This window comes from Silurus aristotelis (genome assembly GCF_946808225.1).
Source record: "Silurus aristotelis genome assembly, chromosome: 4".
Lineage (NCBI taxonomy): Eukaryota > Metazoa > Chordata > Actinopteri > Siluriformes > Siluridae > Silurus > Silurus aristotelis.
In genome coordinates, this window is record NC_139577.1 from 14,522,264 (window position 1) to 14,537,931 (window position 15,668).

Here is a 15,668-nt window from a genome sequence, read left to right on the forward strand (position 1 = left end):
ATATATATATATATATAAACATATAAGCTGTGTTTGTTAGATTGAATAGATTAATTGAGGATTTTTATATAATTTAATACTATTTGTATCATTTTTAGCAAAATCGAGACTTGGACATGATCATTAATGCCTCAAAGAACTTCAACCTCAACATCACCTGGGCGACCAGTTTTGCAGGTATGCAGTTCTAACATTCAGCATGATAATGAACTTTGTAGTGTAATGTGTGTTTGTGTTATGTGTGTATTTTTAAACGCATCTTTTTTTTTTTTTTTTTTATAACCTCTACACTAATTATTTCCCCTTCTTTTCTTATTCTCGCCCTCAGCTGGCACTCAATCTGGAGAAGAGATTCACATTGTCTCTTGCAGCAATATTAAAGAATTTAAGGAGAGTTTCTCCAATGAAAAATTTGATTTTCGGAGCAATGTTAATATTACTTTTTTTGTTTACGTCAGCAACTTCACCTGGCCAATCAAAATACAGGTAAGCAATAGTGGGAGAGCCCTGGGGGTATAGTGGATTTGTTTGTTTGTTTGTTTGTTTTTTCTTTTGTTGTTTTTTTATTTTTATTTTTATGATGGTTAAATATTTGCTTTCAGTGTTGAGTTTTAATTTTTTAACATGTTTTTCGGCCATATGCAGGGGTTCATATTATTATTATTATTATTATTATTATTATTATTATTATTATTAGGAAGCTGACTAAAGTAAATAGTGTAAAGTCTTCTGAGGTAGTTGGAGAACTTGGAGGAAACTAAAGTGAATACAGACACACAAATTGCTCTTTTATGTCAAAGATGCATTGCATTTAAATCAATCTTATTATTATGGTCATTTTGGTTCATTTATCAGCTTAATTAACAAACAGCAGGATTAATGATTTAATAAAACTTCTTACAAGTTGGTGAGAATATGTTAAATGTATATCCACAGAGACAGTGCCCTCCTACTGAACCCAGTTCACCCACAAATTGCTGAATACATTAATACATTTTTTTTTTTTTGCAAAATTTTTAATTCTCGTCATCGTTTCCTCTTCCATGCTCTTGGACGCATAGAGATGCTGTACAGGGATTAAAATGCATGGTGTGCATTAAAATTGTGTATTCTCTCTCTAGCTAATTGGTGATGACTAGAGATCAGCAGAGAAACGTTTCTTATTTTAACTGACTGAATCCTGGGTATTGCTTCTAATTAATTCTGGCTATGATTTAAAAAAAAGTGTCAGAACACATTATGCATCACAGCTTGCTGTGTATCAGGCTGCAGACAGTGGAGCAATAGACGAAGGCGGTTTGGTCTGATCAATCTCGTTTCTTGATACATACTGTGGATAGCAGGGTGCATGTTTTATATTTTCCTGTGGAAAAGATGCACTATGGGAAGAAGCCAAGCTGGTGGCAGCAGTAGAACGCTCTGGACAATGTTTTACTGAGAGTCCTGGCGTTTATGTGGGTGTTACTTTGACACATACGACCTACCTATACATTTTCGCAGACCCGAGTGCAGTACATTCCTTCAAGACATAGATATTCTCTAATGGCAGTGGCCTCTTTTAGCAGGATAATGTTTCCTGACACCCTGCAAAATCGCTCAGGAACGGTTTGAGGAACACGACAGAGTTCAAGGTGTTGACGTGGCCTCCAAATTTAATCGAGCATGTGATTAATTAAACACAGCATGACTGAGAAAGCGCTCAGTGATTAGTCCTTTTCTCCTTCAGCCACCTGAAAGGGCATCACACAGCTTTCCTTGTACTGTATCGACTTCTGAGCTCATGTGTGCCCCTGAAAATTCCTCAAATCGATCGACCCAAGTTTTAAACCCTGGAGTCTCATTTATCAACCGTCAGTAGGCATAGTTTGTTCACAAACATCCGTTTGAGCGTGAAGATGCTGACCGTGCATATGCAAGAACCTAGTGGTGAAAAACTTTGTCATATCAGCATTGCTGAGAGAGTAATTACAGATTTCAGTACTCACAAGACACAGAGAGATGACACAGGTGGAGCGTAGAGTAAAATCGAATAAAAGGAGCATTTAAAGATTGATTGGCCTTATACCTTGTTTGAAGATTTGCTTCATGCAGCTTTAAAAAGTGAGGGATGTTTTTAACACCACTGGAGACTAAGCCGAGATTGAGGAGTACGGCTGTGCTTATACCAATTCTCTTATAGTAGTGGCTGTTACAAACAGGCTTTGTGATAATTTTCTGCACAATTTAATAAATGAAACCACAGGTTTTTAATAAGTATTTCCTCAAGCCATTTATTGACAGCGGTACGTGGATGTGGTGAGACCCATCACATTTTAAGGGTGTCCTCCAATCACCTTCTTGACCCCCCGCCCCCGATCAAATTGTGTACTCATTCTCCTTGTTTTTCTCCCCTTTTGCATCTTCTGTATTTCATTTGCTTATGCTCCCCCACAACAAAAGAGCGTATTATCTGTTCAGCTAATTGACGGCTACTAGAGATCAGAACAGTGATGTTTCTCATTTTACCTGACTGTCTGAATACTGGATCTTACTTTTAATCTCTGGAAGGGAGTGCATGCGGATAAGCGAGCTCATGAGAAGCTGAAGAGGAGGTCAGTCAGGAGGTGAGCTCGGTGCCAGACAGAGAAGCTTTTGTGAGAGAGTGGGAGCTTACTGAAAGAAAGAGGAGAATGTGTTCCTCTGAATGAGGCCTCAGAAAACTAAAGTTGAAAAGGTCATCAGTAAACAGAGAAAGAGAGAGAGAGAGAGAGCTGGCGTCAAATGGAACGTTAAGTTGAAACACGTGTTTTTTTTTTTGCGGTGTTTGTTTTTGAGAGAAAGAAAATTGGTGAGTGAGGGTTCGAAATAGTGAGAGAAAGAAAAATGAGTGAGACAGATGAAGGAGATTGGCACAAAAGGGGATCGTATGTTAAAGTATGTTTTCATCTCAGTCTGCAGCCGGACAATTTCAGCCTTCTGTTTCCTTCCGTGCTTTTCTTTGCATGTGGTCAATGGCTCTGTGCCGTCTGGAGTTTTTGGCTAGCAGCTTTGTGTCTGCGCGTATGAAAACTTTTTTTTTTGCGTATGTTCCATGACTGCAGTCGAAGCTGAGTCATCCGGAGGCTTTTCTTGATTTTAGAGGAAGCCGAATACGGGAAGAGAGAGAGTTGATAGTAGTAGACTTTGAGATGGAGTTATTGTAGCATTATTTGAACGCAGGTTATTAACATACTGATTTGGCAGTATATAATAATAATAATTATTTTAGTTTGGATTACTTATAGGCAACTCTTTGTATTGTTACCCTCTTTTTTGTAACTTTCAAATATATTTACTTGGATTTTTGGATTGTTGGAGTTGTGAAAGCAATCATCAGTGTGTAATCTTGTTCTGACTGGCAGCTTTCCCAGTCAGATTAGTTGTCTGGCTTTTAATACATTTAATACCATGCATTGCAGTAAAAATCATTCCGTATGCGTGTTGCATAAGCCGAATTCTTAAAAAAATGAAAGGAAAACAAGATGCTTTGACCCGCACGGTTACTTTTACTTTATATTGGAAGCAAGTTTGGCTGTAAAAAACGACTCTATAGAGAAGAATAGAATGAATGTGTCAATATGTACAATATGATATTCATTATAATTACAATATGATAATAAAAACTTGCTTTCTAACTATTCACCCTTTCAACAGTCTTTGTCCTAATGAACCAGTATTAGAATGTATTTATTGATTAAGACTTCAAAGCACTTTGCAAGTCGCTCTGGATGAGGGCATAAATGTAAAAGCCATAAATGTAGTTCTATGGGTTTGTTTTCTAAAAAAGAAATTACTGACCAGTCTCAGACCATAATGCATTGCATCTTTTGGTATCCCAGTACTGGCTATAAAGTGTGAGTTCTTTGCACGGGCACTTGGGTAGAAGAGGGGAAAGTTGGTGTTTGTCAAGAGTTTACTGATCTAATGAGTTCTTTGTCTTTTCACCTGAACACTGCAGACTTGTGCATGCCAATAAATCCAGGGCATCTTGATTTAAGAAGTGTAGGCAAATGGAGCCTTGATTATTTTTTGAGTTCGTGTTTTGATTGAATTCGTTCAGAGTATAAAAAAACAACATGGATGGAAACATGATTGACAATAAAGATGAATGATGAAAGACACTGTGCTTCAGAATAATGTTAATGTGATTCTGTGATTGGTAAAGATTTAGATATTGTCTAATTTATTGTTTTGTAAGGAATTCATTCATATATACATATATTTATGTGTGTATAGTGATCTTTTTTCCCTGTTTTTTTATGACTCGTGTGAACCAAATACTGCAATTGCACATGCTTTCATCTGAGGAGAAATTATTATTTTGAGAAATTAATAAGCATTTCTCAAGGCACCCCACCCCCATGCTGCTTAGAATAGAGAATTCACTTTGGGGGGGAAATGTGATTAGTAAATGATAACGGCTCTAAACGGATTATAGGAGTAACTGTTCAGAGAACAGGAAGGTGGCGAATATTGTCAGCAGATGGCAATGTTGGCCCAGTGTTAACGGTCGCACGTTGAGCACGGGTATGCAGCATAATGCCTTATGGTTTTTAACATGGAGATTTTTTTTCCCCCCTTTCCTTTCAGATTGCATTTTCCCAACACAGTAACTTCATGGATCTGGTACAGTTCTTTGTCACATTTTTCAGGTAGGAAACTCTGTTGTATGTATGCTTTAGAATGTTTTAATGACTAATACTAAGGTAAAAGTTTTGACACCTTAGTAGTATGTTACTTATTTAGGGTTGAGAACTCTGTTTAACATGTGTAAAAGACTCACAGATGTTTGTCACATAGTCACTGATCAGCAATAACAACAGTACTAGATTTGGAAGAATATTATGCAACATATATACACACACACACACACACACACACACACTGTGGTCAACCATGGTTCTCCATCATTGGTTCTGTCAGTCTTGGCCCTATGATAAATTACACTGACTCTGCACTCTTTTAGCCGTGTGTGTGTGTGTGTGTGTGTGTGTGTGTGTGTGTGTGTGTGTGTGTGTGTGGATTTGTATTCAGTTTAAATGTATGTGGCTTGTAAAATAAATGTGAAAACTCTTTTTGTTTGTTGTCTAAGCACCATTTAACATTTTGTAATGTTAAATCCTTATCTGCATTGGCCATTCCTTTTCCCCCCCCATACAGTTCATGTAGTGGTAATTGCTTATACCAGCATGAATTTGGCGGTTAAATATTTTTCAGTGAATGAAATAAAATAGATGTCTAAAACACCAGAATTAAATGCTTGCGCCGGGTGCTCGAGTATCATTTGATTCCTGCTAGTGTTGCTGTGTAACAGATTTAGTGCAGTTATATTGTTAAAATTGCGCCATGAAATTAGGTTCCTTTGTGGGCATCTGTTTTCTGACTGTAGTTAAGTGATATTCCCAAACTTTATTTTGATCCAGATCTTAGTTTTTAGTGTCAGGATGGGCCGTTCTCATTTAACTATTCATTGCAGTATTTCGCTTGATTTCATTCCTTCAGCCCCAGGCAATCCCATTGAATGCTTCAGGGACTGATGCCCACGATACTGGTATGACCCTTTCTTTAAGCAGGAACCTGCAGGATGTGTGCAAATATGTCAGCAGAAAACCTGGCCAATCCCCTAACCCAGTGCATGTACCATCAGTTCCCATTTTAAAGGAAAGCGGCTTGGTGGACATTTTTAAAATATTTAACGGTTTTAAAAATAATAAAATAAATTTACTGTTTTAAAATTTTTGGTACCATTTTACTATTTTTGTTGTTGACCTCTTATGGCATTTTATGCAAAGCTTAAGTGGTGTCAAAAAGATTTGGAAGTCTGTCAACCATAACAACTATCTGTTTTCCTCAGCCACTTTTCTGTCTGCTGTGCTACTAAAAGGGGGAACTTACAATGTCCATGTGTTTTGAAATGGGATTTTCAACACTCGGTTGTTCATATACTTATTTGGCATATAGTGTACATCACATCACCGCCTTTTGCTAGACTTAACCAGGGCTTAACCAGTGGCTGCACAGAAGGGTCCCCTTTACCCTGGCCTAGAAGAATCTGCATATGTTCCCACCCTATTAAAATGAGATGGGAAAAAAAACAACAATGTATTGCAGATTGAAGTAAGCTGCCAGTCTGGTCAGACACTACTGCAATTTTATCCTTAAAACGCTATTCCTGAGCTAGTTTCAGTGCCTTAAACCTGCTTTGCACTGCCCTGTGAAAAGAAAGAGAACTTGTTTAAGTGGATATTGCCTCAGAGCAACCCTTAAGTCTCACAAGCACATTGTGTTGTCTGATAAATGTGTGACAAGGCTGTGGCTGCAGTCCAGTTCAGTTGCTTCCACATGAATTCCAACTGTGGCTGATCTCCCCTGGGTTGGACCAAACAGGTCATGACTACCAGATTTTTATCTTGCAATAACTTCTGATGGACCCTGTCCTCTCCAAGAAGGCAGTCACATGCTCCTAACAGTATTTTTCTCCTTGTCTTAGAGGAGTAGTATATGACTGTCTGTTTGTCTGTCTATCTATAGGTTTTTGTTATGCATATACTGTCAACTCCCGAAAATATGCGGTTCGGAACTCGCAGCTTCTCAGAAAACTCACGGGTTCTCATTAAAAACCTAAATTGACAGAAAGTTGCGGATATCTTAAAATTCCGAATGTTCAGGAATGTTAGGAATAACATTTTAAACTTTTAATGTTTTCACTAACAAATTTCATACATTTATTTTTAAAATACCTTTTTGTATTAAAGTAGAAGTAGAAGAACAATGTTTAGATTAATTCACTAAGGTACCATAGGGGCTGCATCCAAAATCCGCAAATTTTTGGTATTGTATTAGACCCCACGCGAGTTCCAAAGATTTGCGGATTTTGGATCCAGGGAACCCCAGAGTACTGTGTTTATTTTTTCTAGTTAATATCAAAATAGTTTATTACTGTCTTCATTAATATTTGCATTGGGTTCTAGAATTATTAATCAGGATTCCGTCTACAGAATTTTTTTTCACAATTTTTATTCCCCCCCCCCCCCCCCCTTTTTTTTTTTTTTTTTTTTTTTTTTTTGCGCAGCTGTTTCCTGTCTCTTCTACTGGTAGCAGCAGTAGTATGGAAGATCAAGCAGAGCTGCTGGGCATCACGACGACGAGAGGTCAGTGCCTTAGGAAGTGCTGTACCAAACTATATTTGTGTTCCGACTGCTGATAACCTCGTTCCAAGTTAACTTTTCCATTTTCTAACTGTGAGTGTAAAGTTATTACTTATCCATAGTATGACCCAATAGTAGAGAACCATAATATGGATGCATTCCCTAAACAGTGCCGATCTGTTAAAAACTCTCAGTAAGAAATTCCAACTGGCTTAGAATTCAGGAAACAAAATGCTATATTTCTGCTGCAGTATGGCTTCTATTTCAACCCAGTGTATCGTCAGCATGGCAATCCATGTCCTCATGTAATGTTGTTGAGCAGAGGTGGAAAGTAATGAATCACATTTATTCGCTTTACTGTAATTGATTGGTTTTTTTTTGTGTACTTCTACTTTTTTTTAAGTTTTACTGTATATGTATTTTTACTATTTAAGTATGTTTTTGTTACAAGAATTGTACTTTTATACCAAATTTTATTTGTACAACAATTTAAATCATATCACTGACCAAGTAAAAATAAAATAAGTAAAAATAATGCAAGTTGAAAAGAATCGTGCCGCTGAACACTACAGCACTGATTGATTGACGGGCGGAGAACAAACATGCTAAACTAACAAAAAAGTGCGATGGAGATGGACAGGACAGACAACGGTGATGCTGAACCAGCTGAAAGAGAAATGCAGTTGAATTGGTATGAAACAAAGCACTGATCATATTTACGCGACCACTTTGACTTCAAATGCAAGAAAGGCAACAGCTTTAACATACAGTGTAAGCCGTGTCGATGACGACAAGTCGGGTAAGACAACTTTGTTTTTTCCTTTTGCTCACAACACACGGAAACAACTTCCTAATAAAGCGACCAAAACTGCCTGACAAGTGATAAACGAAACTGACAAAGCCTTTTTATTTTTTTAAAAGTGGAAATGAAAGGCAATGTGAACAAACATTCGTATAAGGATTCCTCATAACATTTCTGATGTACAATGTACAGAACATCACACGACGATGTAGAAGAAAACGTGTAAACGTACATTTTGGATCAATAAACCTAAAAAAGAAGGAAATACTGCAGAAAAGCGTATTTAGATTTTTTTACACATTAAAATTATTTATTAAAAGCTTTCTTTTTTCACATTTTAATTTACAGCATTATCATAATTGGTGGTATATTAACTTATTTGTAGAAAACCAGTAGTTTTATGCGAAATCATACATTGAGCCCCCCCCTTATAAATAAAATGGCACGATCCTCGTTTTCATACCACCACTGCGAAGGTTCGACTGTAAGATCAGAAGTCGAATCAGGCTCCTCCTATTGAAGCATCGACTCTTCCAACTATTCGGGGTCACTCCTACAATGCACAATTAAGCTCGCTTTATTACCAGGGTCACGATTTAAGTGTCATATGAAATGAATGGAAAGTGTCATATTTTAGAGTAGATCTAAAACAAAACTAAAATAAAATTATACTTAACTCACATTACACTCATGGACTCAGTCATGGACTGCAGTGGGTTTTTTATTATTTCATTTTATTTATTTATTTATTTATTTATTTATTTTTATTTCATTTTATATACCCCTGTTCTTTTTGAATTACACTAGAATGCCCCACCCTCTGAGTACATTTTAAATGAGCTCCGTTTAACTTTGACTTGAGTAGGTTTTTAGGCCGATAACTTTACTTGTATTTAAGTGCAATTTGATTAAAGTGACAGCGCTTGTAATTTTACTAATATTTCATTACTCTTTCCACCTCTGCTTTCGAGTTTGTCCTTTTCATCATAAGTGTGGGTACTTTCTTTAACCTCCAAATGTGGTACAAGTCAGTAGAGAGCTTCACTGGTCTTCACTAAAGTGCATCACAGATCCCAATGCTGTCTTTGTGCACCTCCTTCCTCCTACACAGTGCTCTATGAATTTCAAACCCTGCTGGCCACAAGGACACTTGGAGCATGATGAATGCTGGCCTGACTTGTTGATGGCCTTTCAAATTGATCTATTAAATTCATCAAACATCTTAGCACTAAACATAAAAATAAAATCTTCTCTAGTCTCGTTTCAGCCAGTTGATTATTCCTTCTGAAAAAATTTTTTAATATCAAGTTCCTTACTCCTGTGGTTCCCATCCCCTTTGTCTTCTTCCCCAATTCTGTAGGTTGCGATTTTCACCCCCTCCTTCTAGACTTTCACTAAATCAATCTGCAGCAATCTCTCTTTTCCCTGTCAGGGGGATGTGGGCTGCACTGAAAACATTTTGGCTGTGTAAATTTGCTACTACTGTAAACATTATATCACTGTTTCTGCTGCCATGTGGAGATATAAACAAAAGCTGTTACCAGAGAGTTTCTTTTGCTTTTACGTAACAGAATACTGGTTTTATTATTATAGCTTTTGAAATAGCTTCAATAATGTGTTCAATTGTTGAAATACAGTTAGAGGTCGTTGCTTTTCTTTATGAACATTGCAGTCATACAACTTGCAGTAATGTTTTTGACGACATTAACTTCATGATCAATTCATCTCGGTATTTAAAAAAAGTCCTGCCTGTTAAACTTTATAGTTTACAACAGTGGTAAATATCAAACTCTGCCCGTATACACCATTAGAAAATAATGTTACATAACGAGATACACAACCCGACATACCTCAGCATGACGTGCTGTATGTGTGTGAGAAACAGGATTTAAAACAGGGAAGAATAGCTTGATGTTTTCAACTGTTAATCAAAGAATCAGAGTGGATAACGGTGCCTCTATCCACAGGCTTTGTAGCCTTACTGGATGTTGATGTCTCTGTCGATGTTCTTCCTTTGATATTTTGACTGTAATTTTGAACAGTTTGCACTCTCAAGTCTCATTCATTGATCTATGGCCAGTTTAATACGAGAGACCTGAAATTAAAATTCAAACGACGTTCATGCAAGCTTGATCCGCATTCTTAGCACTACATGACTATGGGATACAGGCATAGAAAAAAGATTAATCTGGTGACCCAGAAGAGGATAGATTCCCTTTTGATTCCCCCCCACACACCCCCCAACTGCCGCATGGAGTTTTTCCTTGCTGTCGTTGCTTCTTGCACATTCGGGAAAAATTTGAATTTAATATCAGAATTTCTGTAAAACTGCATTGTGACGGTATCCATTGTTGAAAGAACTATTGTAGAAGCCGCTCTGTGAGGGAGACGAAGAAGATTCGGGAAGTAGGTGAAATTTTGGCCGAGCTACAAGCTCGTGTCTATTCACTCTCCACTTTCAGTGAATTTTTTATCTTTTTCTTTTTCCAAACTTAACAAAACAGAACAACTCGACAGAACAGAATTGCGACATTTCGCTTCATCAAAGTTCAGGTTCACGCTTTTCAGCGTGTGTGCGTGTGCGTGTGTGTGTGTGTGTGTGTGTGTGTGTGTGTGTGCGCGCGCGCGCGCATCTCTTTCTCTCATACACACAAACCCTTTTTTTTGCTGGTTAGGGGAGACACTGAATGCATAAAGAGATGTAAATAAGTAGACAGTAGACTGGTGGCAATAAGTAATTGGTGAGAACCATCATGCATTAACTACTGATTGGACCTTATTTTTTATTTATTTATATGTATATCAAGTAATGAGGTGGGAGCATATGCAAGTGCAATAAGGTTTAATTTAAAGTGCACATACATATACAAAACCCAATATACACTTTGTCGAATATTGTCTCATCCTGGTTTTCGCTAAGAGTTTAGAGAGTGGTTTGGTCATATGCACAAGTGCTAATTAGCGTGAACATGAAACAGGTGCGCAGACAGACGTGTGACGTGATCCTGCGATGTGCAGTGACTGATGGGACACGTAATTCAAGACATAATCCTGTCTAACTCTCTCTATGTAAATAAAATTGAAATAAAGCGTTCATTTGGTTTCACAGTCACAGTGCGCCCCCTGTCTGAAACCCCAGCAGTTAGTGCAAGGTCTTTAAAGAGGAATGGTGGTTTATTCTTCCAGTCAACACTTGTAGAATCAATTCCAGGAAAGCTGTTTTGGTAAATGATTGTTCTATGAGACCTTTTCTCTCTTTCCGGACATTAATTAGTTTTCTATCTATATTTTCTTGTGAATTATTATTGGATTTTTAATCCTACATCCATTTATACACCTTTATTTAAATGACAAGGCTTTGTATATAAACCCCACTGGGAATATCCTTTATTTAATGTGTGCGCATTGCTTTCTTGTACCCGCTTTCCTTCCAGCTGTTCACTTTACCTCTGAAAAATGAATGGGTTTAGTTCAGTGAACTAACGTAAAAGGTTGCCCATAGCCTTTTGGAATGCTTTAATGAGACATTCCTCATTGTAAGAGCAAAATCCTGATTCTTCACTAGAATCATAAAATTATCCCGACGTGTGCATCTCGACGTGTGAAAAATGTGAGACTCAAGGTGACTTCACTATTTTATTACCGGATCAGCTTACTAACACTGCAGCTAGCAACTCTTTTTCACCTGTGGGTATTATTAAGAGTGTGAGCATGTGATGAAATGATGCATATAACACTCTTGAACATATGCAGCTTTTCTCCTGATACTTCTCTAGTCAAGGTCAGCTTTTTTTCCCTCCTGTTTCCCCTTTTTCACAGATACATGCACACATTCAGAAGCATGAATTTGCTTTGGGCTATTCAAGTTTTCAGAAAGCTTTGCTGTGGATATTAACAGTTTTCCTGTCATCCTAATGTAAGGCACTTTCTCTCACTTGCTCACTCCGTCTCTGCTGTAAGGCAATAATATTAAATCCTTTAATCAGTAGTCTTTGGGGCAGAGTAGGATTAATTAGAGATCTAAATTAAGCATCATTAGAGGAATATATTTTCACTTTCCTAGGCTAATCTCTACCAGCGTCTGGTTATCTTTTAGTCTTGAGAGTCATATTAGAGGTCACATGGCGGAGCTCATGAATTATGTGCGTGTAAAAAAAAAAAAAAAAAAAGTGTAGAAAGGGCTTAGAATTGGAAATGGAAGCGACCTCCCTTTTTGTGTAAACTTTACGTATGTCATGTAGTGTGCTCTTGATATGCAGTGCTCCAAGAAAGGTTCAGTAGCTTGAAAGGAATGCCAAAGAAATGGATGAAGGAGCTCAAGGTGTTAGCTTCCAAATTCCCTAGATCTCAATCATGTTGAGCATCTGGGGAATGCGCTTGAAAAACGAGTGTGCTGCATGTATCCAAGTCTGATTCAGCTTGCAGCTTCCAGGACTTAAAGTAGATGAAGAAGATATCTTGATGCTAGATACCACAGCACACCTTCAGAAGTCTAAGCCTCGAGTTAAGCTGTTTTGATGTCAAAGGGAGGCCTGTGCAATACTGATCAGGTGGTTTTAATCTAATGGCTGATGGGGGTGTGTACATATTTATATACTTATGTAAAGCAAGAAATCTCTTCAGCATTATGAATACAAATTAGAATAAAAATATCAGAATCAAAGTTGCTTCTAAGCATCTCTGTTTTGAATCGGACTATAGCTAAAAGAAGCAAGCTTTCATGACTTTTGTAGAGCTTCATGTTTTTACATCCTCATTAGCTGAGATTGTTATTTAGGGCCATCATAGGCTACATTTAAAAGCTGTAAAAAATTTGGTCAAACACACCAGATGGAACTGGCCATTGGTCGCTTTCACTTGCTTTCGTTCTTTGTTAATTGCCTTAGCATTTCTACTGAAATGTTCCTTTGGCACGGAAATATGCAAACTGCCACATGACTCACTTGAGTCCAGGGCCAAGATGTAATAATTGCTAAACAGTTATAATTCTTGGAAGTGAAATTGCGATGTAGTCGCAAAAAATGTGTAGCGTAGGGAAAAAAAAACGCACATCTACAATATCCGGTTGAAATTCATGACCCATACCAAACAGTTTCAGTGCTGATGTAATCCTGCACTGTGGTCCATGAGGTTTAACTTCTGACATTAGTGACCTCAGTTGGATTTTTTTTTTTTCCTTTAAACTGTAAGAAAGGGCTTACGGTTGAAAGGAGAAAGAAAGGTAGGGAAATCGGATCTGTGCGTAGTTCAATTGAAGTTCAAATGTATTATTGCCCGAGTTGGTGCAAGTTTCTCTCTCATATTTAAACATTGCACATACGAAACTGTGCTTCCTGTTGTGGAGATCAATACTTCATCACATCTTTGCTGCTCAAAGGTACATCAAAAAGTCACATTATTTTGTGCTTTAAAATCCTACTATGTGTGTTGTGTCCATGAAGAATCAGTAATAAGCTCTGAATACAGAATGCTTTACGATACTGAAATGTAATTCTCTTTTTTGTGTCTTTGTGTGTTTTTCCTCTTGGACTATTTTTTTTGTTGTTATCACTGAAACACAAGATTTTTATGTTCCATTTAATTCTCAAACGGTCCAGTTCTGTGCGTATTTACACCTCTCAAGCGACTGGTTTCTCTGTCAGTTCATGATTGTTTTTTTTGTTTTTGCCTTTATCTGCATACAAAGTCGAGTGTGCATGCGGATGGTTGCGCGCATTTGTAAGTGCGCTGCATTATCTTGTTCTTTCTCTACTTTCTCAGCAACTTCTTCGAGAGATGCAGCAGATGGCCAGTCGGCCGTTCGCCACCATCAATGTTGCCTTGGAGACGGACGAGGAGCCGCCTGACCTGATTGGTGGAAACGTGAAGGTTAGTATGACCTTCTAGATTATGACATCAATGGCTAGGCTTGAGAAACGTGTTCATAATTATATTTTTCATGAGGCTAGCCCTCGTCACACATCTTTATTAACCAGCTGAGTCAGCCGGTCGCTGTGACCATTTTGCACTCTCTCAAAGCTACTCATCTGTTTCCCACAGGTCTCACTTGTTCTGTTTGCCTCCAGCCTAATAATTGATAGCTCGGTTAAAACAACACCCTTCATCTTGACAGCTTAATTGGAACGGAGTAAAGCGATTAGGGCAAAGTGAATTAAATTTCTGAAGAAAAATGAATAATGCATTTAATAATCTGATAAGTAGCAGGCACATTAACCCTTTAAAAATGTTTACTTTTATGAATGTTTGTATACATTCTAAAGGGTTTTTTTAATTTTTTATTTTTTTTTTGCATTATGACATAGAAATGTCTTGAAGATTTGGATGTTCTCATGTCACTTTTTATACCTACACACTATTTAGAGCTCTGTGTACTGAATGATGTTTATTACTAACATCCTGCAAGTCACAGGTTTCCAGATTTCTGTATCCCCAATCCTATACATATTAGATTTCCCTTCTCTCAGCACACTTGATCCAATTAATCAGCCAAATTAACTTTCTTTGCTGAGTTGAAGTGGGTGTGTAAGACGTTGAAATAACAGAGGGCCCAGTTTAGGGTCTTTACTAGGGTGTGTTCAGTTCATACAAATACAGTTTAAAAAAGCTCATTTTAACACCAGGGTTGATGCGCAGTATTCATTTCGTGCATCTCTTACTATAATAAAAGTTAATATTTCATTTTAAATATATATTATATGATTGACAGGAGCATTCAGGTGTGTGTTAACACAATGCCAAAGAGAAAAAGACAACTGCAATAATATTAGAGAAGCAATTGTTACTGCTCATCAATCTAGCAAGAGTTATAAGGCTATTTACAAACAATTTAAAGATCCTCACTCTACAGTAAGGAACATTTATTCACAAGTGAAAACAAACATCCAAGATAGTTGTAATTCTTCCCCCGAGTGGACATCTCAGCAAATTCACCCCAAGGTTGACCTTTGCAATCCTCAGAGAAATGCCCAAGAGTTACATCAAAGACTTTGTTATGACTAAGTTATGATAATAATTAATAACAGTATATTTAAAATAAGACTGAACAAGTATGATTTGTATGGAAGAGTTGGCAATAGAAAGCGTCTTTGCATCCAAACGGGTAAATGTCCTTTAGACAGACTAGACCAACATGGGGATGTTTGCCCATTATGCAATGGCCCAGTCAAAGTCCAGACCTCAACCTGACTGAAATGCTGTGAACCTTAAGAGAGCTGTGGATAAAGAAAAGGCAAAAAAAAAAAAAAAAAAAGAAGTGTGAGCCAAAGTTCCTCCACGATGATGTGAAAGACTGATAAAGTCTTTGACATTATTGCTGCTGAAGGTGGTTCCTGAGTCAAAGTGGGAAGTAGTCGCTCAGTGGTTAAAACATTAGACTGCACAAGGTCATGAGTTTAATCCCAGCTCTAGTAAACTGTACTGCTGGGCTCTTGAGCAATGCCCTTAACCCTCAAATGCTTAGTTGTGTAAATAATGTAATTGTAAGTCACTGGATAAGGATGTCTGCCAGATACTGTAAATGCAAATGCAAATAAATCATATGGTGTACTTACATTTCCATACATGGTTTCTCCATTTTGGCTTCATTTTCGTAAAGATAATAAAAAATGATCTGGTCCTTATCGGGTCTGAACAACACACGACACTACACCGTGCCATTTTTTATGTCCTGATACATTAAACAATAGAATTCAAAGTACTTT

At 37.4% G+C, this 15,668-nt stretch overlaps 1 protein-coding gene across 1 annotated transcript in view; it reads left to right on the forward strand.

Moving 5' to 3' along the window:
- atrn (attractin) overlaps positions 1-15,668 on the forward strand; it is a 60,641-nt gene that overhangs the window by 40,227 nt on the left and 4,746 nt on the right. The window contains exons 24-28 of the mRNA XM_083540208.1: positions 99-177; positions 329-486; positions 4,609-4,670; positions 7,091-7,169; positions 13,729-13,836. Coding sequence (XP_083396334.1) covers positions 99-177; positions 329-486; positions 4,609-4,670; positions 7,091-7,169; positions 13,729-13,836 — 486 coding nt within the window. The remainder of the gene's footprint in view (positions 1-98; positions 178-328; positions 487-4,608; positions 4,671-7,090; positions 7,170-13,728; positions 13,837-15,668) is intronic.